This window comes from Chanos chanos, chromosome 2, assembly GCF_902362185.1.
Source record: "Chanos chanos chromosome 2, fChaCha1.1, whole genome shotgun sequence".
In the NCBI taxonomy this organism is placed as follows: Eukaryota; Metazoa; Chordata; class Actinopteri; order Gonorynchiformes; family Chanidae; genus Chanos; species Chanos chanos.
In genome coordinates, this window is record NC_044496.1 from 53,041,761 (window position 1) to 53,063,139 (window position 21,379).

Genomic DNA, 21,379 nt, shown 5'->3' on the forward strand with positions numbered 1-21,379 from the left:
ACCCCTTCTCAAAGCACCAGGCTCCCTCTCCAAAAAAAAAACAAAAAAAAAACAAGGCTTTGTGGCAGAGAGGAAGGGAAAAAAAAACTAATTAACCTTATTTCTTGGAAGAAAAAAAGCCCTGTGGAAAAATAACAGAAAATGGATGAGAAATCACAGTGAGGTGCATTAAGCCTCTGGAGACAAGGGGTGAACTTCTGAGAGCCATTACTGGGCTGCTTTTCACACGTCATTAACAGATACATAATTTAACCATGGACACGCAGAAGAGTGAAAATGAAGAGGACTAAAACAGTGGGGTATCTGAGTGGAGTATGTGTATGTGTGTGTGTGTGTGTGTGTGTGTGTGTGAGTGTGAGTGTCTGTCTGTACTTATGTGTTGGCGAAATTGGCAACTCATCTCACATTATCATAATGCCAGGAAGTACCACATAGGTACAATCACAGGAAAAGCATTCTTAAATTAATTTCTTTCATTACATCCTCATCCAACATTTATAACATTCTTCAATATACATATACATATGTATATATATATATATATGTATGCATATGAAACTTCAGTCGGACTAAAAAAAGGCAGCTGGTGAATGTTTAATGCTCCCAAACCTCTGTGCGTCCCTTTCTTCAATACTCGCCACAGTGCTGGGCACAACATTTGTGCCTCACAGTTTTCTTGTGAATAATAAATGCAGCCGCTGGGCTTGGGAGATATTTCTTTTTATGATTAAAATCCTAAAGTGCAGCCTGGGGCCATTTGTGTTGGCAGCCCCTCTTGCTGCAGTTCCTTCCTGCGTTTCCCCTCCCCGCTCTGTAATCAGGACCAGAGCCGTGTACGGTGTTAACCTCCACGCGGGGAGTGGGAGGGGGGGCTGTAAATTGCACCGCTGTGACAGAGTCAGGGTCGTCCCCACTGGGCCAGTTTCGTACTGCCTGTCTGGGCCTTGTCCCCGCTGCTAAGGGATTGCATCACTATTTTAACCAGGGCTGTTCCACTGAAATAATCTCTCTGAGTGCGGGGGGGCATCCAATACAACGCGCTCCCAGCCGTTTGGACAAAAATTTCCGACTAGGGACATAAACGCAGCACTTTTTCCCCCTCAAAGCTAAGCACAACTCTGACCAAAAGAGCCATGTCTTCACATAACTCCGATTTCTATGTTATTACTAGCACTGAATCGCCCATTGCACCAGTACTGAATTGTTGTCCAGTGAGGTAAAACTGCACCTCTGCAAGCCTCTGCCTCCTAGAGTGTAAGAATGCCTAGATAAGCATATGCTATGGGCCAGCTCACTGTTAAGTGCCTGCGGGCTGTTACTGTATAACTGGGCAGGGTTTTTGTACCACTCAGTCACTGCACTGCAGATTACACTGCCGCATTGTCAGTGACTGGCTTTTCCCGCCAGGCAATATTTCATGCTTAGGATATGCATAGAATAGCACTTTTTTTTCTTTCTTTTTTTTCTTTTTTTACGGCTTCAGCCAAAAAAACAAAAACAAACAAAAACAAAACTGTGCTAAAACTGTGCAGCAGAGAGATGCTCAATTCCGAGCCGCAAACAAATTGATGACGATGTCAATACATTAGCTACACAGCCTCCCTCAGCAAAAACTCATTCATTACCACACTGTTAAACGTGGGTGTCGGATGGGAGAGATATGTAACCATGCAAAGAAAGCGTTATGGTCAATTAAGTCTACACAAGATAAAATGAAGACAAAGGTGAGAGTACCATCCACTCAATATGGCAACATTCATCCTCCTACAATTACCAACGTGTCATTCTAGAAGTATCTGTTTTATGCAAATAAGCCAGAATTACCCAAAAAAAAAAAAAAATCCATGCAGTCATCGTATATTCATGTCACAGCACCCACTGGAAAAAAAAAGCGATCCAAAAATGCAAACTATCCATTTAAACATCGGCCTGTCTCCATTACGATAAAGGAGAGTTTCACGAAAATGAGTTTCATGGATGACTTGCGAATCTCAAATGAATTTTGTTGAGCGCATAGGGCATATGTCTCCCTTATACAAAATGATATAGCTCCCCTGATTGTAATTTTGAAAGGCGTAAATTTGCGAGCCTAATTAAAGAAAGTAATATTCAGACCAGCTATACGAAATTATAAATCGACCCGACTTTTATAGCTCATTTATTAATTATTTACACATAACGTAATGTAAAGAGTCATAATGACCATATAATAATAATATTACTTTTTCATAGAATACTGTATGGAAATAGGGGGAGCTAACAGAGGGTATGCTGACAGTTTTAGAGCACACATGCATGCTCTGCTCTTAGCCCCATGCCACTGAGATGTCAGTAAATGTATTATTAGTTCAGGGAATACAGAAACCACTACTGGGGCTACCAAGTTACCTTCCGAAATCCAATTTAGAGGGAATACCACTTTAGCAAATTAGTCAAACTGAGGAGAAAAAAAAAAAAAAAGGTTTCAGTAGGACACGTTTGTAGGTCACAGAGTATGGGGCTGACTGATTACTGTTACAGGCTGTCTATGATCAAAACTTTGCCTGACTTGCTCTGGTAACTGCGATTATCTGAACGTTGTCTGTGGTTCTGAACACTGTAGGATCCTATGTAACCCCCAGCAGGGGAACAGCCATACCACCACCCCCCCCCCACCACCCCCCCTCCCGATCTTGGACGTGCCCCTGCAAATGAAATGACGGGTGGGACTGCTGTACAGGGGGAGAATTGTAGTGTTGAGTCATTAAAACGCCTGTTTATGGGAGGTTTCTCAGCGCCTGGGGGTAGAGGGAGTTACCCTGGACCTCAATTACACCTCTCTCACAATGTCCACTACAGGGAACTGCTATCATCCGTGCTGTCATGTGAGCAGAGGGAACTGGATAGCAGCAGAAATTATGCTGAGAAGGGAGGGGGTTGGTGCACATTCAGCTAAATGCTATCTCAGCTAGCAGACAGTGGGCCATGCGTGAATCCCATTTGAAGGGAGGCACGTGAAAAGCAGAGGAACACCTAAGTGCGGCCGATGAAATACGAGGTACGACAATACGTCATAAATTATAACGACAAAAAACAATAGTGGGAATGGAGGGTGTGACAGTGACGTCGACTGAAAGGAACCCAGATGGTTCTCTGTCTGTCCAACAGCCCCAAAAAGCCTGTGCTCATGTAATTAGGACACAAAACGTATCTTAGTTTTGCTCTCAGAGGGGCACTGCAAACACTGGCAAATTCAAAACAGACAGCGTAGATCTGAGTCGCACTCAAAGCTTTAAGCATGATGAAAGTAGATCTAGGTCAAGCTAGACCTCAGAAGCTTTACATTATAAATCTTATAATAAAATAAAATACATCATCTATGGGGAAATCTTGATATGAATGACCTACAAATGACCATGATTTTAGCTCTATAGATTAAAATCCACAATCTACCATTATTCTAAGGCGATTCATTTTAGTTTTTCAGTTGTTCTATGGGTCTTACTGAATATTACTACTATAATTCTGTGATTTGCTCTCTCTGTTGACTGAGTGGAAGGAGTGAAAAGTCTTTTATCTCGTTCACTTAATGTAAACTCTAATTCAATCTTTCACATTTCAAATCTTTGAAATGAATATAAAGCACAATTATTTATAAGCAAATATTCAAATGAAGACACATTTAGTCCTTGTCAAATGACTCCACACTAGCCCTTCATCCTGCTCTTTGAGGAGACTGTCATACATATGCATGAGACACACAGAGAGAGAGAGAGAGAGAGAGAGAGAGAGAGAGACTATGCCAGGTCATTTCCTGCCGACAGGGCCCTTTTTGGAGGACGATGTGTGGCGCAGCTCCAGACTCAGAGCTTCAGTGTGATTTAGAGCAAGGCCTCAGGCCCTGAGACAGGTCATAAACTAGCAGCCCTGGGAGCCCGCTGCTGATTGCCTGATAGCCGAGCGCTCCTATTTTAGAGAAGCTCCCAGAGCCATTAATCAATGCCCAGGAAAGTGCCCTCTGCCGGGTGTATGACTAGGCATCTGCTCCCTGTAGAACCTCACATATTTGAGGAGAGAAGTGTCTTGCTTGGAGCAGGTATTGCTAAGCTGGACTCATTCCACAATGTCAGTGACGGACTCATGTCTATAAGTGATATATCATGTATACACAGGCAAATGTACAAACTGGAAAGCTGTGGGTAAAATCTGGGACCGAACGGGTTACACTGTCACGAGGAACTCTCCTTACACCACACAGGGCCTGAACTATAATGCTGTCCAGGTCATGGGCGTCCTTAAGCGCTGAAGAACCGGCGGCTGGAAAATTCTCCTGAGCTTGACAGAGAACATTCTGAGGCAGAGTTCTCTTACACGTTTCGCTACACAGTTCAGAAGCAAACTAAACCCTTTTTAATTCCAGACCCTTGCTCACTGTAGCCGGTCGTACATTGGGAAGTAGAAATATGAACGTGGGTAATTTGAGCATGCGAGAGAATTCTGAATGGGAGTCCACTTAACGGATTTAAGGCTTTCCAGAATTTTCTACAACAGACTGGCTTTACTGCGGTTCTTACAGTGTCACTGAATTTTGCAGTAGGCCTACATAATTTGACAAGCAACATACTGATAAGAACACTGTGTTGGACATATCGATGTCGACACTTTCAGTGTATGTTTAGTCTGGTTCTGCGTCCACCTCTCTGTCCGTATAGACGCATGACAATCCAGAACAAACAACGCAAACACGTAACCTTTTAGACGTTCGACATCCACAGTGTTATTACTGTAATAGAGCTGCGCTCGAAAATACAAAACCCTAACAGGTACGCTGTCAAGACAGTCTTTTACAATCAGGGAACACAGAATGACTAATGAAAATTCTCCATTTCGTCTTGACATATTAATGTGGTATTAAAAATTCATTCCATTTACAGTAGTCACAGTTAGACAACACGGTCTTAAATACCTTCGGTTGCATAGTTGTGGTCCCGAAGGAAGCTGTTGTTGATTTTGCGGTTGTCAATCTCCTCCTCCATTTATGATCGCGTTATTTGGAAAGCTTAAGGTAGACATACAAGAATCCATCGTGGACCTGAACATCAGCAGGCGATTCGCGGGTCCATCGCGCTGTTTGTCATGAAACTGGTCTCTCTACAGGTACAAGTGAATGATGAACTAGTGCAATTGGCAGCTGCTGTCCGTTCTCCTCGGGGGGCATCTACGGTTAGATCTGGAATCAGAGCGGCGTCCCGCGGTGTACAGTGCGGACAGGCGCGGCAGGCGTAATCGCTCAGCAATTCATATTTAGCGTGTGGAAATGACTCACTTAGCTCCAAAAATAAAATTGCCTAAAACACCTTCCTCTTTCAAACGTGGCGACGAACTATCTGAGAATAATTACAGTGGAGGGTGAGGTGCGCTGGATGAGTTAAACTGAGGATTTAAATTAAGGCAGGATTTTCCACCTTCTGCAGCGAGGGGGCGGATTATGCGTCAAGCCTGTCCGTCAGTCTGTCCGTTTCTCCATGTCAGTTTATCTGTTGGATTCTCGCGTTTGCTTTTGGTGTGGTGCCTGTAAGATTCGCAAAAAAAGAAAAAAGAAATCGGCTACTCGCAACTGAATGTCGCATTGAGTCAGAGACCGGTAACTGCTCTGCAGAGCTGCACGCGTACGGGCTCCTCCCACTGAAATACACTGCTGCTGTCCAGCGCTTAAATGACAGCACTTGTCAATAAGAGAGAACACGCAGCTCGTCGTAACGCTGCGAATTCAGCCTGATGGAGAATGGTATCCAATGTAAAAGCGACGACATAAAAAAAAAACACATGACACAACCCGTATTTGTGCTGGCAGTTTAAAAAGAACGTGATGTAACGTAAGTAACGTAACATCATCTGTATTCACACCAAGAGACACAGGAGGCTCTCCTCAAAACGGCAATGTGTCTTTTTTGTACTATGAATGTTGGTATGGGACTGAGACAATTACAGAAGGTGGTTCGAGAACCATTTTAAGTTCTACTGTAAAAAAAAAAAAAACATCATCCTGTTCGTGGTAGTGACTCTGCTTAAATGCACTAGAGGATCACCGGCGCTGATTAATTCGACAAGAGACTTGCCGTCGGCATATTAATTCTGGAAAGATTTGATTTACATGCTGGTTTTAATATTGAACTCTGCGGGGACGTTTCCCCGTACAATCGTTCTCTAAATCCCACACCTTCTCTATATTTACTACTCAAATCTACCTGGTGCTACAGTGTTTTACAAATCTATTTTGCAATTCAAAATCCTGAACACAGCGCTGGGAAATAAAATACAGGCAGCATGTGCCTTCGTTAATAACCACAGCTATTTTATCTACAGAGCATTTTCAAATCAAACCTGATGGGTTAGCCAAGATTTCGACTGCTGAAACAACACCAGTCCATTTATACATTTTTAAATCTAATATTAAATTCTTGTACATTTATTCAAGAGATATCAGATATCTGCAGGTGATACAGGGTACAGGTCCACTGAAAAACCAAGCGTTTCTATAAAACTGGCATTCTTAAGGGATTGCAAAAATGGAAAGATATGTCTGTGTGAAAGAGAGTGTGTGTGTGTGCATGCGTGCATGTGGGCACGTGCATGTATGTATGTGTGTGTGTTAGTGTGTGTGTGTGAGTGAGAGAGAGAGAGAGACAGAGAGTGTACGTGAATTTGAGAGAGAGAGAGAGAGACAGAGACAGACAGAGAGAGAGAGAGAGAGAGAGACAGAGAGATCAGCAGGCTGGGGCATAGAGAAAATAAAAATACAGAGGCAGACAATTTTACTGTATAATTAGAGAGAGTGGTGAAAACTGCCAGCAGCTTGGTCCTGAGATCAATGGTACTGCTTTAATTAAAGCCCTGCCTCCCAGCCTAGGCATCCCTCTCACACCACACACCCTCACGATACACTCTTAGGAAGGAAAGCCTATTGCTGGGTCTGTACTGAATAGCATTTGTGGTTACCCACAAGCCCTAAAACCCTCTCCAGATTTGCATTGCGGGAAGTCTGTTATACTATCAAGACCAATGCAATGGTGTGCATCAAGGTTGCACCGCAAAACATGGGAACAATTACACTGATGCAGCATTTTAGTCATGCCCAATTACTTCCATTGATGGGCAGCAATTGTCTGACCTGGAGTCAGCCTTCTAGGCATGACCTCGGGTGCTTTCTGCACAAATAACAGCACAGAAATGTGAGGTCATCATCGGAGCAGAACATGATAGACAATAGCAATGGCAAATGAAGATGGATTATTAATAAATCAATAATGGTTTTATTTTTAATGACTTAGGTCAAGGAAAACAGATATAATTTTGTGTGTGTCTCATAAGCTCTCTAGTGAAAAAAAAAAAGAAAAGCAATATGACATACCATTGGCCTTCATGCGTAACATATTGTCAAAAGCACAAAGGTTTTGAGTCAGACACAAATGCCATCACAGTAAGAGAGAACCTAAGAGCATTCTGTGTAATACGATTTAGGCAGGAGACCATCTGTTGGGTTTTGCTCTTTGGTTTACTGACATTCAGAAAGAGGGAATGTGGGAAAGATGACCATTTTTCAATCAGTAACGTAAACCCACAGTGTTGGAGCATATTAAGCAAATAAGCTACAGGCCATGTCAGACAATACTACATACTGCACACCAGACAATACTACATACTGCAGTTTGTTTGTTTGTTTATTTGTAATTCTCACATCAAGATGTAAAGTGATATATATATATATATATATATATATATATATATATATATATATATATATATATATAGTGAGGAGACATCATGCAGGGAAAGAAGGAAGAAAGGAAAAAGGAGGGAGAGAGAGAGAGAGAGAGAGAGAGAGAGGGAGTAGCTAACCAGATGGATGTGTGGTTTTGGTTGAGTGCATTAAGCCCAGCCCAGAGGCAACAGCTTTGTCAACCAGGTTTACATGTGATGTCATTCCAATTAAAGGGCTGATTGTATTACTCGATCTTTCTACATTCTACGCTGGCAGTTTCTCATCCATCGTCTAATGAATAAATGTTTTGTTTATATAGGCAGTTACATGATTCATAGGGTACAGCATAAATGATTTCTTCATGGCCTCAGTCATTAAAGGTGAAGGGGGGGCACGCATGAGGGAGTTCTATGGCTCTCAAGAAATGTCACACGGTTCCTTTGAGGTTGGCTAGGAGCTAAATCGCATAAAACGAATTCTAAATGAAGGCGATATATAACAGCAAAACACACTAAAAAATGCGAAATATATTTTTTCAGGGTTTATTTTAGAATGTACCCATACTGTAACCCAGCACACACTGTAGAAAGGATTGCACTGCTGAGGGGTAAATGCTTTACCTTCACACTGGTTGCTAGGAAACTGCTTGTAGAGCAGGATTGCTATGCAGCACAACAGCTGTCTACATAATTGGATCATTAAAATCTTTAAATGTCATAATTCTTATCATGTTCATCTCAATACAGTTCAAGCACGTCCTTACACAGATTTTAACATAAAGGTTAATGGCTAAGACATCATTATAATTACTTGCTTATTTACAGGAGATTCTATTAAAAAAACTTTAAATTAGACTTAGCGTGGAGAGCATAAAATATTAGCCGCCCACATAAATTAATTTAGTCCATATAAAATGACTGTAATTGCTTCCTTCGCTTTAAAAACATTTAAGTCAAAGATTTTACATTCTAGTGTCTAAAGCTGAGAACATTCAACTATGTATTAATGCATGCGCTGCCTGTGCTTCAACAAAAATATTTCGTAAGTGTAAGAAGCTACGCGAAATACGCAGTCAAAGCACTGACAGCTAACGGTTTTTGTTTCAGGACTTTGGAGAGCTCCTATATCTCGCTACTATTTACCAATGCTCGGTTTTGTCATGGCCTCGAAGAGGTTTTGGAACCATGCATTGAAAGTGGTGCAGAGTCTATTGGCTACAATTCGTTTGAAACAATGTTTTGTTTGCCAGGCTGTCGGACTCCAACAACATAATAGTAATTAAGTGTCACTGATATTTTCGGTAATTGTTTAATTGTGAGCTTACATGTTGTCAAGGCTACTATCCTCCAGTAATTATCAGTAATTACAACCATCATCACCCACAGTATTTTGACTCGAACAAAAGTGTTTCGTCATGAGCGAGAGAATGAAACCTTAGCTCTCAGTTTCACTACAAAGAACTGTCTCTACTGTAAGCGGCCTGGTCTCACTGGAATAGCAGTTATTTGATTATGAATATTTCAACAGAGAGCATCAGCCGGTTCGCCTGAGCCTCTAGAGTCAGGTTCAACCACATTCTTAACGAGCTCTGGTATGGCAAAAACAAGGTTTTAAAACAGCCTTGCCCAGCCCCCCCTCAGCACTGCCCCTACACACACCCTGTAATCTACAGGACAATCCCATTTGGGCGTGCAGCTGCCAGCACCGATCACAGAGAGACTGCTTTAGCGATACCCGCAGGGATGCCAAGCTGTCGAAGAAGGATCGAGCACCCCTCTCCCACCCGCTCATCGTTCTCCTCCGGCCTAAGCAGCAAGGGGCTCATCAAAACACTCGTCCTTTCTGTCCCCTTTCCCCAAGTGAGTTCACTGAGATGTTAGAAGTCTTACTGCTCGATAACAGCAATTTAAAACAAGCGTGACCGTCTAGAAGCTGACCTGCAGGGTGGGATGCAACGCAAATCAACGAATGATTTATTTTCTTTATGGCTGATATGGACTATTGCACGGCGCGCTTGTCAATCTGGCTATTTTTTCTCTGTCGCCTTGTTTTTAAATAGTCCATAAGACCATTAACTTTACTAAGCAGTCTGTAGATTTGAGCATATTGTACCACTCAAATTGAGACTCTTGAAAAACATTACGCCAATAAAATGCAAATTTAAGGGTGCTCAAAGTAAAGAAGTTCCATATGACAAATAGGACATTAGCCACCTGGGCAAAATTACATTACGCTACACCGCGCCCAACCGACTAACAGAAACAGGCGACACCATATGGTGTTGATTGTGCAGTAGCCAGAGAAAACATCCTGTCAGTTAGTCCTGTCCGAAGGGGTCCGAGCGGCGAAATATGAGCGGGGGATTCTCCGACCCTTTTACTGCGGGACACAGGAAGACAGGAGGAAAGAATGTAATAACAGACCACTTTGATCTTTGGTGACTCACACAAATTAATGTCACTGAAAACTGCATAAACAGAATCAAGGTAGCCACTTAACGGTGTCCTCGGTTTCATACCGTGTTTGCGTAAGAAGTTTTAAATGTATGGATTTCTTCCACGCACTTTAAATGAAGGTTTAGTTTATATTTCTTAGAATTAACGTGGCGTAACTTCCTCGCCTCTGAACAGATTCTTAAAATTCTCGGTGTGACCAGAGCGCAATGACTCATCAATTTCAAAATTCTTTTTTAAACCTGTGTTCACACTACTGATCCGCGCATGGAAAATATCCACTCCTAGATGTTACCCCACAACTCTACTCTTTATCTTATGACTCCACCTGCTGGTACATAACAACAGTACACCCTGTCAATAAGTAAATATTTACACTTCCGTGGGTTTAATGTCAGAAGTAAGAGCTGGGGGGAGGGTCGTCGCTCTGAACTCTAGAGAGCGCTGTGTCCCCTACAGTGGGTCACATTCTCCTGATCCTGCGGTCTGCCCTTATATAATTTAATGATATGTGTTGCTATATTTACTGTGACCCACTTATTTATTAAGTTGCTGCGTCACATGCAGGTTAAAGCGGTAACAGCCACTGGGCTTGGCAAAATGGGGGTAACAGGAAACAGGACAGGACATCTAAGTTACAAAAAATCATTCCGGTTTTTTGAAGACAAGAAGAAAGACAGACAGACAGAGAGAGAGAGGGAGAGAGCGAGAGAGACAGAGAGTACAAATCTACTATGGACATAAACACACATATCATCATAACCTCATACAAGCTGTCCTTGACCCGAGTCATGTGCTTGATTTAAATAGAACCTCATATAACTGTCACCCTCCCTCTCGTCTCAACACTTTATTACCACAGAGATACCAACGACTCCTCGCCGTTCCTACTGACCCTACGTCCAAACAAATCAACAGACTAAACAGCTCTCACCCTCCCCCCCCCCCCCCCCCCCCCCCGCCCTCCCCCCTCCACCATCCAGCTTGACTCAAACTCAAACCTGTCACGTAGTGCTCACCCACAGGCATATCACTGGACTGTGCAATGCAGAGTGCTGTCTAAAGCATTGCATAAGAGCCTCTTAATGAGAGCCAGAATCCACTGTGGGCAGGTATTGATCAAGCGCTAGAGGAGACAAGCAGGAATCAATGTTCTGTCGTCCCTGTTTTCTGCTGTACCCTCCCCCTTGCCTGGCATCCACAGTACACATGGCACAGGCTCCAGGCCACAGTGCTATCTAAAAGAGCTGTGGTTTTTAAGAGACTGAGAGAGGGGGAAAAAAACATCCAGAGATGCACAGGAACTCCACTATCCTCACCATGGTAACATCACTCAAGTATTATGGATGACTTCTCTGAGACATTCACTCCATTCAAACTGACAGAACAGCCTGTGTAGCTGGAAAGCCATTTACATCAGATATTACCGCCGATAATGGATCTGACTCTGCTAAAATTACCTTCAAAGTCTTTGCTTTTTTTAAAATAAAAAATGTTAGTCGATGTTTTTAATATACATTAGTTATATTGCATTTTCACTTTTTTTCCTATCTAAGTTAAATTATCTACGTAAAGAACATGACATGATTCATGAGGAGAGACCAGAATTAATGAAAGAAAATTTACCCTGATATAACTAACTGTTTGGAGAATTAATTATTTTCGAAAATAATTCATCCTCCACACATGCAGTTATATCAGGTTAAAGATTCTGCCATCTGATTTTCACAGAAAATGATATATGCGAATTCATCATTTAAACAGACTATTTATTAGAACAGCAGGATGTCTTGCTTGGCTATTTCAATTCAGTAATGCATATCACAGAAGTTTCAGTCTAATCCTGATCCCAAGTAATTACCTGAAAAATTGTCAATTCTCAGAAGGTGTTAGAAAAAGAACGAACTGATTAAAAAAGACACACTTCTGAATCTGATGAGGACCAACAGTGGGTCTCACCGTCATTTGCATTTCCCTGGTATTATAAATATATGATAATATATTTCAGCAATATTAAAGGTGGCCACAACTATTAGTCACCCTGGAGAATTGCAATATCTCACCAGTAGCGGAGCTGGTGTGAGGCTGTGGCACTGGGATGGATTCCCACTACTGGGAGGGGATTTGGCATGTCCTCTAGCTGTGCATACCGTCAATACTAATAGAATCCTTACAAAGTGTCACTATGACAACCTGTGCCACACACAGACACACAGACACAAACACACAATCACTTTGTACAAATGCACACTGTGAGGATGCGGGGAGAAATCCTACAGGAGGAAAGTGGGGGGGGGGGGGGGGGGGGGGGTCCAGGCCACATAGGTCTCTAGAGAACAGACAGAGCACTGAGACACATCCAAGTCATTTTTCCAGGAGGACTCGTGTCCAAAAAATGATAAGCCGCCCCCCTCCTTCTCCTTAGCTTTGCTTTTCTTTTCTTTCTTTTCTTCCTCATGCTCTCTCTCAGTCTCCCACTCTCTCAATGTAAGTAGAAACTGTATAAAAACACTTGGGCTAAGCTTTCTGACCCACCCACAGAATCATTTGACTTCAGTCCAACTTTGATTACTGCCATTACTGCATTTAAAGACTCACTAAAGGAACAGAGCAGAGTACTATTGTTACTCATATGGTACATATGTGTCAACAGGTGTCTGAGAAAGAGACTGCGCTCACCACCTACAGAGCAGCTCTATTCTTAGACTTCCTCTCTTTTTCTTTTCATTTCCAGTGTTATTTTCACTCGTCCCCCTCCTCCACCTCTCCTCATTCAGGGTTCAGCCTCCATGTTTGCCTTCACAAGCTCATTCCATTCAAGAGTCAGAAATGTGTTATCTTTGCATCTTATGAATGAAGACCATACACTAGACAGAAGATTGCTGTTATTTTGATTTAGTGTGTGTGTGTGTGTGTGTGTGTGTGTGTGTGTGTGAGTGTGTGCACACACGCGTGTATGTGTGTGTGTGTGTTACTGTTTCTAACATGTCAGTCCTTCAAGCCTGCCTGGAAATGCAAGCCCCAGATATAAGTAGCATCCTGATCCTACAGATTCCCGTTCAATCATGCACAGATAATCCGTAAATCCCAAATACATGAGGAAGGACAAAACATGAATATAGAGTGACAAAATGGTGTGACTGACAGGATGACACGAGCACCTGACTTACAAAACAGGTTGTGTAAATTATTTCCCAAAACCAGATTCGGACCTGATGATTACGGCAACAAAAAACAAAAAGAGAGAGAGACAGAGACGGAGACAGAGTTAAAGAGAGAGAGAGAGAGAGAGAGAGAGAGAGAGAGAGAGAGAGAGAGAAAAAATGTATTAAAACCACATGTGGGAATTTCCGGGAAATCCCAGATCCATATCAGAAAAAAAGCCCCAGCATATGAGGATTAAATCCCAGATTTATATGCTCTCTGTGTGCATTTACTGAATTCATAAGCCACTAGTGACAGCAACAGTAGAGACACATATTATAGAGCTTGACCTAGCATTGGAGCAGTGATCTAATTAATGATAGAGGAATAATTTAATTGTTGGAGGGGGTCAAATTTTTTGGCTCTTTTCAGTCAAAATTAGACATGTCTAAATTAACCAAGCGTCTGTCAGAATTATCACGCACTGTCCCCATTTGCTCTAAAGACACTGGAGGTCAGACAAGGCCGACAGTCTCCTTTGATCGAGTAGGAATTCTAAAGCATCGTACAATAAAAAGTTCCAGTGTGTGATGACATCACTTGGTTGAATGGCTCCCAGTCAATCAGTCTTTATTCAGTTGTGCTCCATCCTCCAATGCGCTTCAGTGTGTTAGCTATGCCAGCTGAGCAGTGAGTCATCCAGCAGCGAGCAGAGCAGATAAGTCAACCAGGCACTGCAAAGAGTCAGTCAGTCAGCCCCCGGCCATCCTCACAAACAAGACCAAGAATTATTTTTGATCAGTTCATGGCTCTTGCATCTTCTCTGCTCTGCCCTGAGTTATGGACGTATACTGTGAGATAAGGGATTGTGCACTGTCCTTGGTGCTGAAATGCCCAAGACCAGCATTTAGGTCCACAGCTTGTGCTGTAAAGTTAAAGCTTTATGTTTTAGCGTGGCATGTCAATCAAAACAAGATTACAAGAGGCCTGAGAATGGGGTTACGTTGTCAGTACCGTTGTAAGACTTCAGAGAACAACGGCAGGCTTTTTATATAACTATCACTTGTCATTGCCATTTACAGGGTTTATTACAATCACAACCATGGTAAATAGTGCAAAACATAGATCTGGTTTGAGAACAGCCACTGGTGAGTGATGAGGTGTGTAACAGGAATCCATGATCACGTTTACTGCAAGGTCTGCGTTTCATCCTAACAGCAAACAATCTGATTATGGCCAAATCTGACAAATACACTCTCCACACCATGTGAAACTGACCTCAGACATTTATTGGTCATTCAGTGTAATTGATGCCTAAATGACAGTTTAGCGACCATGTGCTGATGATTTCGTCCAATCTCTATTGGGTTTTAAATGTCATTTGCACAGATGAGGAACATGAGATTGTTTATTGCACTAACTGACTTAAGGACCCCCTCTCATCCCCCTTACTGAGACCCAGGCAACGCACGGAGGCAACATCTAATTAAAAAGGAAGGCAGCCCTCTATAACTCTCACCCCTTCTCTTAAAAAAAAGGCACACTTAGCACTTAGTTCTTTCTATAAATACAACACTCATGCTAATGTGTGTCTAAGAGAGAGGGGAGAGAGAGAGAGAGAGAGAGAGAGAGAGAGAGAGAGAGAGAGAGAGAGAGAGACATGGTATAGAAAAGCAGTAAAAATAAAACGAAACAGCAGAAAAGAGACCAAAGCAAGTACAGAGAGTTCAGTATTATTCAACCCATTCATTTGCTGGGTACATTCACGCTGCTTAGTCACTTACTGAAAAACAGTTATTGATCTGTAAGACCTCTTTTTAAAGCAGCGGTTTTCCAAAACAAAACAAGCCAGGGTTGCACGGAGCACAGACAATGAGAGTTCTTATCTTTGTATTGCTGTGTGGCAACTCTTTTAGTGTCCACTGTCTGACAGCTAAGGCATTTTGACTTGGGGTAAATATAGATAACATGAGGCAGTCTCTCTCTCTCTCTCTCTCTCTCTCTCTCTCTCCCTCTCTCTCTCTTTCTGGAGTATCTTCAAAGATTCAAATCAGCTGACCTTTTCTGAGAATGTTTAAATACAAAGCAGGATCTGTGCTGCTGTCTCTTTTCATGCTCCCAGAGTGAGTGGGTGGAGCCCTACTAGCAGTGGGGGAGACAGGCAGTCAACTTAGACTGACGATTACAAGTTAAAGCCAATCTAAAATCTCTGTTCTCTAGTTAATAAGCATTTTTAAACCAAATGTGCCTACATAAATCTATTAAGCACAAATTGCTGGAAACCTTCATTAAGATAAGGAGGAACAGAGTAGGAGATCATAGAAACTGAATGCAGAGAGAATAGCATTTTTGTCTGTATCAGGCCTGTGTGAGAGGGCAGAACAAGTCCCAGCTGTAAAATAAATCTCAGTATTCTCCCAAGGGTTCCATATCTGAACCCTTACCACATCTCCCATGAGGCCATGGGTCAGCAAGAGTCTGTTTGTCTGTAAAATCTCTCTTTCTCTCTGTCTCTCTGAGTTACTGTTGTCCTCTCTCTCTCTCTCTCTCTCTTCCTGAAAGAAGCACAACCTAAGAATGTTTCTTTGTGAAATATCTACAGCAGTTCGGGTGAAGTTGGTCAAAGCAGTCATGCATTACCAAACTCATACCCAAATCTACAAAAACTACATGTTATATTGTTTTTTTTTTCTCTCAATCTTTATCTCTGTCTTTGTCTCTGTCTCTGTCTCTCTCTCTCTCATTAAAATATGATCTTCAGAAATGTGGCCCTCGCTGACTAGTGTCCTTGAGCTGAGGCCAGTGGTAAAGTTATCAGTTATTACAACACCCACTCTACACCTCCCACTAGGCTTCAACCCAACTGCACAACCATGGCTTCTCTCCAAGACCCCCAGTTCTGTCTAACAGATCTGTAACACCCTGCACCAAAAAAAAAAAACATACACACCAGCCAGAGACCCCAGAGAACACAGCCCCTGATCCCCTTTTCTCAACATCCAAAGCTGTCAAGCCAAGATGTGAGGATTAAGTTCTCTTAGATATGCACTTGCATGAGCTGGGAACACCCAAGACTCTGGTGATTGATGACAGATGTGGGACTGTGTGTGAGAAGCCACTGCTTGTTTTTCCCTGACACCAGCAGAAGACGTTGAAAAAAGAAATCATCGCTTTTTAAGAATTAATCCATCAGTTCTCAGGTGACGTCTTTTGATTTATCACAATGTGCACACAGAGGCTCTGGGCTTACACGAGAATCAACCCCACAGAAACACACAGATACACACACGCACACACACACACAGATACACACACACACACACACACAGATACACACACACAGATACACACACACACACAAGCACACACGCACAACCATGAGTCATCTGTATTTGTCAGCATTTACTACACACACAGTCAATGACAAAATGCTTCTCTTTCTATAGTTTTACAAAGCCGACCACACAGATACTGGCGTGAAATAAATTCAAGAGACAAAGGGCCTCAGCTTGAGGCAAGCGTGTGAGCTAATGCTTCTCTGTTGGACTGCAGGTGTCAGTGGCATGGCTATGGTTCTGGGTCAACTCCAATTTCACCCCCCTCCCCAAAATAACAAAACAAGTCAAAGTCCAGCAGCTGCATTCCCACCCAGAGATTGCATAACTGATTTTTTCCACTATAATAGTCATGGTATAAACACATCTACCCTTGGGAGTACGGAGGGCTTCTGAAACACACATGCTTCCATGGAGAGAAATATGGTTTGTTTGGGGGTTTTTTTTATTATTATTAAGTCCCTAAATCTTCAAGTCTAATCTCATTTTAGAATCTTCTGTTTATGCTCAAGTTTAATCAAATCACTAGATCACCAACAAACGAAGGCAGTGACACCCTTTTGATGTCTTAAATGTACATTGGTCGGTCTACTTTAGGACAGTGGCAGAGAAATTGAGGTCAGCGGCACTTCCCCTATTACACTTCATTTACTTCCTTTGAAGAAAACGAGAAGTGCGCTTCGTTGAAGAGGAAGTACGATGTCACCTCCATGAATCCCTGTGCCCTCAGACGTCCATCCTTCCTCCCCCCCTAACCTTCTCCCGCTGCTGGCCCATCTCACTGAGACTCAGGGTCTCTCCATCTCCAGTTCATCATCTCTGATCTCACACGCTCTGATTAACTGCATCTCATTGCATTGTCACATCTCAATGCTACTATCGGGCACAGCACTGTGTACGTTGTTTACTGAAAAACAAAACTAACAAAGTGGAAAAACGGATGTCAGCTGTATTTTAAACACGTCATCGAACATTAAAAAAAAAAAAGCATTCTGACACTTTGTTCCCATAAAATTGCGACGAGTATTTTAGAGCATTTTATTCTTATTTCTTTTAAAACTGGGCTGTTATGATGGGGAAATAATCAAGGCAGTGAATGGAAAAAGGGTTTATTTTTAACATTCTGTCCAAAATATCTCTCCATGTTTGATCCAGACAAAAGCTGGGTAATTAAACTGTCTTCTAAACTTAATTACAATTTAAATGCCTTTCTATTTCCATTCTGAGAAAGAGAATTCAAATAAAATACAGGTCTCCAAGCTTATAAGGTCATCTTTATGGTACTGAAAGGCCAAGGAAGGCGTACTGGATCATCAAAGTATTATAACTACATTACATGCTAATAAATCTGCTAATAACATCAGTGCACTACAAACAATGGGACTTAACAGTCATGCAATTCAATTTTATGCAATTTCCATCATGGGTCATCTTGATGTGACTTCTGTGTTGGGAAATGGCATATGTCCCTCGAGTTTTCAAATATATAGGCAACACGTGTGATTTATACATTTTGAAAATACATCCTTGTCTTGGTTGATATCCTTAAATGTTTTGTCACTTTTATATTTTATGACTTTTTGTTACAGCTGTAGTGTTACAATTACATGGTTTGTGCATGTATCCAAACACATACACAATGATCGGAGGGAAGCATGTATTGCTCAGTTGTGAGGGAGCAAGAAATAATATTCACTATTCTTTACTTACTTAATATTTTTCCCTTGTTAAAACTGGTTTGGTAAAATCTGAGTGGAAAGTTAAATATGCCTCACAGGAGTGATAATGGAGCAGCTAAAATTTCACAGAGGGAGGTCTTGCAATTGCTATGCCTCGGGACATGCTAGGATCACATGTCCCTGCTCACAAGTGAACTGCCTTAACTGTTCCAGTTTACCCTTCTGTCCTATGGAAGACAGCAACATCAACAGACTTTTTCTTAAAGTTAAATGAGTATAATCAAAAGACTATACACTGACCATGTGACACCTTTATTCATTCAAAACTGACAGTTTCGTGGTGGGACTTGCTATTGTCCTTGTAAATTTCTGTTAATAACAGGTTGATAATTTACAGTGAAAATATTATCACTGCTTGCTCAAGGAAGTCTCGTGTTGGTTACTGCTCAATCAAAGTATTCATTGTGTGTAAGAGCAAACTTTGTTGCCCAAAGGAAAAATGTTGATGTGGTAGTTTGAATACCACTGAAAATACACATTCGCAAGACCGTCGCCCCGATAACTATTTTTTATAAGCCTTTCTCTAAAACGTAGCTTGAAATTCAAGCACAACGTCTAGGTAACGCACTCCGCAATGAGACAGCAAAGAAGTCTTCGAGATACATGCGTGGGCTGCGTCCTTGTTAAGAAAACTTAAAACTAGAGCAGAAGACACACTCTGTAGATTCTCTGAATCTCAAGTCTTCCGTGTTCAACGCAGCGGTGATGAAACACAAACAGATACACACAGTTACAGTCCTACCTTCCGTGTGACAAGAGGACGAAAGGATGGTACTCGGAGGACGGAAGAGGTAAGGTAGATACCGGGAAAAACATTTCATCTTTCAAAGGTGTTTTTTCTTATAAGAAAAAATGTCCCGCTGTTCATTCCACATTCGCGCTGCACAGTGCTGGCAACAAAACTGAGGGTGACGAAGGGATGAGCTCCCCTCCTGTCTGCGTCCTAGGATAACATTTCAACACTAGCGTTTAATTGAAAGTAACCGTCTCAGAAATAAAGGCGGAGGACTCGGAGGCTTGCTGCGTACAGTATGACTTAAATGTTCATCATGCCTTCTTCTCCTGTCGCTGGCAGGACGGGAGGTTGATCTTCTCCTAAAGACTCAGTTGGGAGGGGCAGTAAAACGAGAGAAGAGCGTTGTGAGGCAGCAATTACAACCCATTGCTCAGCCTCTAAGAAGTTGATTACCCCTCATCTGACCTCCTCACTTACCTCCAGCCTACCCTTACAGGACGTCATGCACAAAAATAAACACCGTCGTAGAATATCCTCTGCAATTCACATATAATTTGAATATTTGTCTGAACTAAGTATATTCTATTCCAAATTGTCACATTTTAGATGTAAAAATAAAATCCCATTAGATTGTGGTGTAATGCTTAATTAGTTATTCTGATTATTTGAATATTCATTTTTAGACAAATTTAGTACAGATGTTCAAGTACTTTCAAAAGTCAGCGTACCGCTTTAACCGAAATTCGGAATGAGTGAAACCGCGCCCTCCTGTGGCTATATTTCAATTGCTACTAGAGGCCAGTTGACTTCATTCTCAATGGATTGTGCTACCCAGTATTTGCCTTATCTTTTGGGAAAAGATCATTTGCCGTTTAGAGGTTATTCAGACTGAGCAATGTTTGTATAACCAGTGGATTTACAAGAAGTTCTACAGCTACGACAAGAATCATTTCTGGGGATAACATATAGACAGTGGGAGACATTTTTCGAAGTTATATTAGGCAAGGATTGGCCAGCAGGAGCACCAGGAGAATTCATTGGCCAAAATAGGCTGCTCCATTAGTGAAAACAACAAGACATGACCGTTTATTTTTCTCATCTGTCGGTATTACCACACAACACACCTTTAACTTGTCTGAAGTCTGAAGTGACTATCAAACTCAGTATAGGGCTAGTGTTAAAAATGTTTACATTTATGTTTTCTATCTTATGTGTCCCAAGGGTTCACAGACAATGTCATATGTTAACATTATTGCAAACTGTACAATGTTTATTGAGAGATCCTTGTAGAGCATGAATTGCTATGACCGTGATTGGATCATGCGTGAGTTAATATAGAGTGGACTTCTGCTGGGCCAGTGGTCCTTTGACTCCTGGACCAGTTGTAAATCCTAGTATTTTATTAGGCCATAAAGCATTATTCTCCTGTATGAGAAAGCCTATTTAATCAAATATTTAATGTGAAAAAGCATAATGTATCAAGGTTCCAATTAAATTCACATCCAGAAATACATGGTGTTCAAAATGAGACATTGTTCCTAATCTAAAACGTTTTTATTTCCCTCATTGTTTTATTGCATGCTTTAATCCAAATGCTTTGTTTGTATCTACTGAAGATCTAAGTCTTTCCTTTTGTGTTACACTGGATACAATAAGACATAAAGATATCGTAGAGTAAAATTTAATGTGGCACAGACATCCTAGTGTGAGCGCAAAACGATCAAGAGAAAGTGACAGCGCTGTTCCAAAGAGCGTGAAGTTTTTGGTTTATGATGTCATGTCTTTTTTTTTTTTTTTTATGAAATTCAACTTGTGCTCTCAAAGCCTGCTGACTTTTGATGTCGTATTAAAAAAAAAAAGAATGCATATCTACAGCTTCACGTGACACCACTCGTGGGTTTTCTTTTTGACACCTTTTTCAACAGTTTCTCTCAGGGAATCATGAGCCTCCTCATCTCTTTGATAGGGCACGGTGTCGGCAATGTCATTTCAATAATATATTACACAAATAGATCATATGGACCCCATTCAGCACGCTTTAAATTAAAATAATGATAAATAGGCTATGATTACAGGTGCCATCTGTCGAAGTCCCCAGCGTATCAGCATATCAAAGCACTGACTTCCTCTCTCCCGGCCTCCTCCTCCTCGCTCTGACACATAGAGTCTGAGTCACAGTTGGGAGCTCACTCCAGGGTTGTTTTTTTTTTTTTTCGTTTTTTTTTAAGGAA

The 21,379-nt window shown here is 41.7% G+C and overlaps 1 protein-coding gene across 2 annotated transcripts in view; it reads right to left on the reverse strand.

Annotated features, from left to right (window-relative positions):
• ppp2r2ba (protein phosphatase 2, regulatory subunit B, beta a) overlaps nucleotides 1–19,233 on the reverse strand; it is a 33,794-nt gene extending 14,561 nt beyond the window's left edge. Inside the window, exon 1 of one of the 2 annotated variants that reach the window (XM_030765018.1) lies at nucleotides 19,155–19,233. In XM_030765018.1, the coding sequence (XP_030620878.1) occupies nucleotides 19,155–19,233 (79 nt within the window). Of the gene's footprint in view, nucleotides 1–4,945; nucleotides 5,016–19,154 lie in introns of those variants that run through there. The other variant, XM_030765019.1, reaches the window with a different exon arrangement.
• Nucleotides 19,234–21,379: the final 2,146 nt, after the last annotated feature.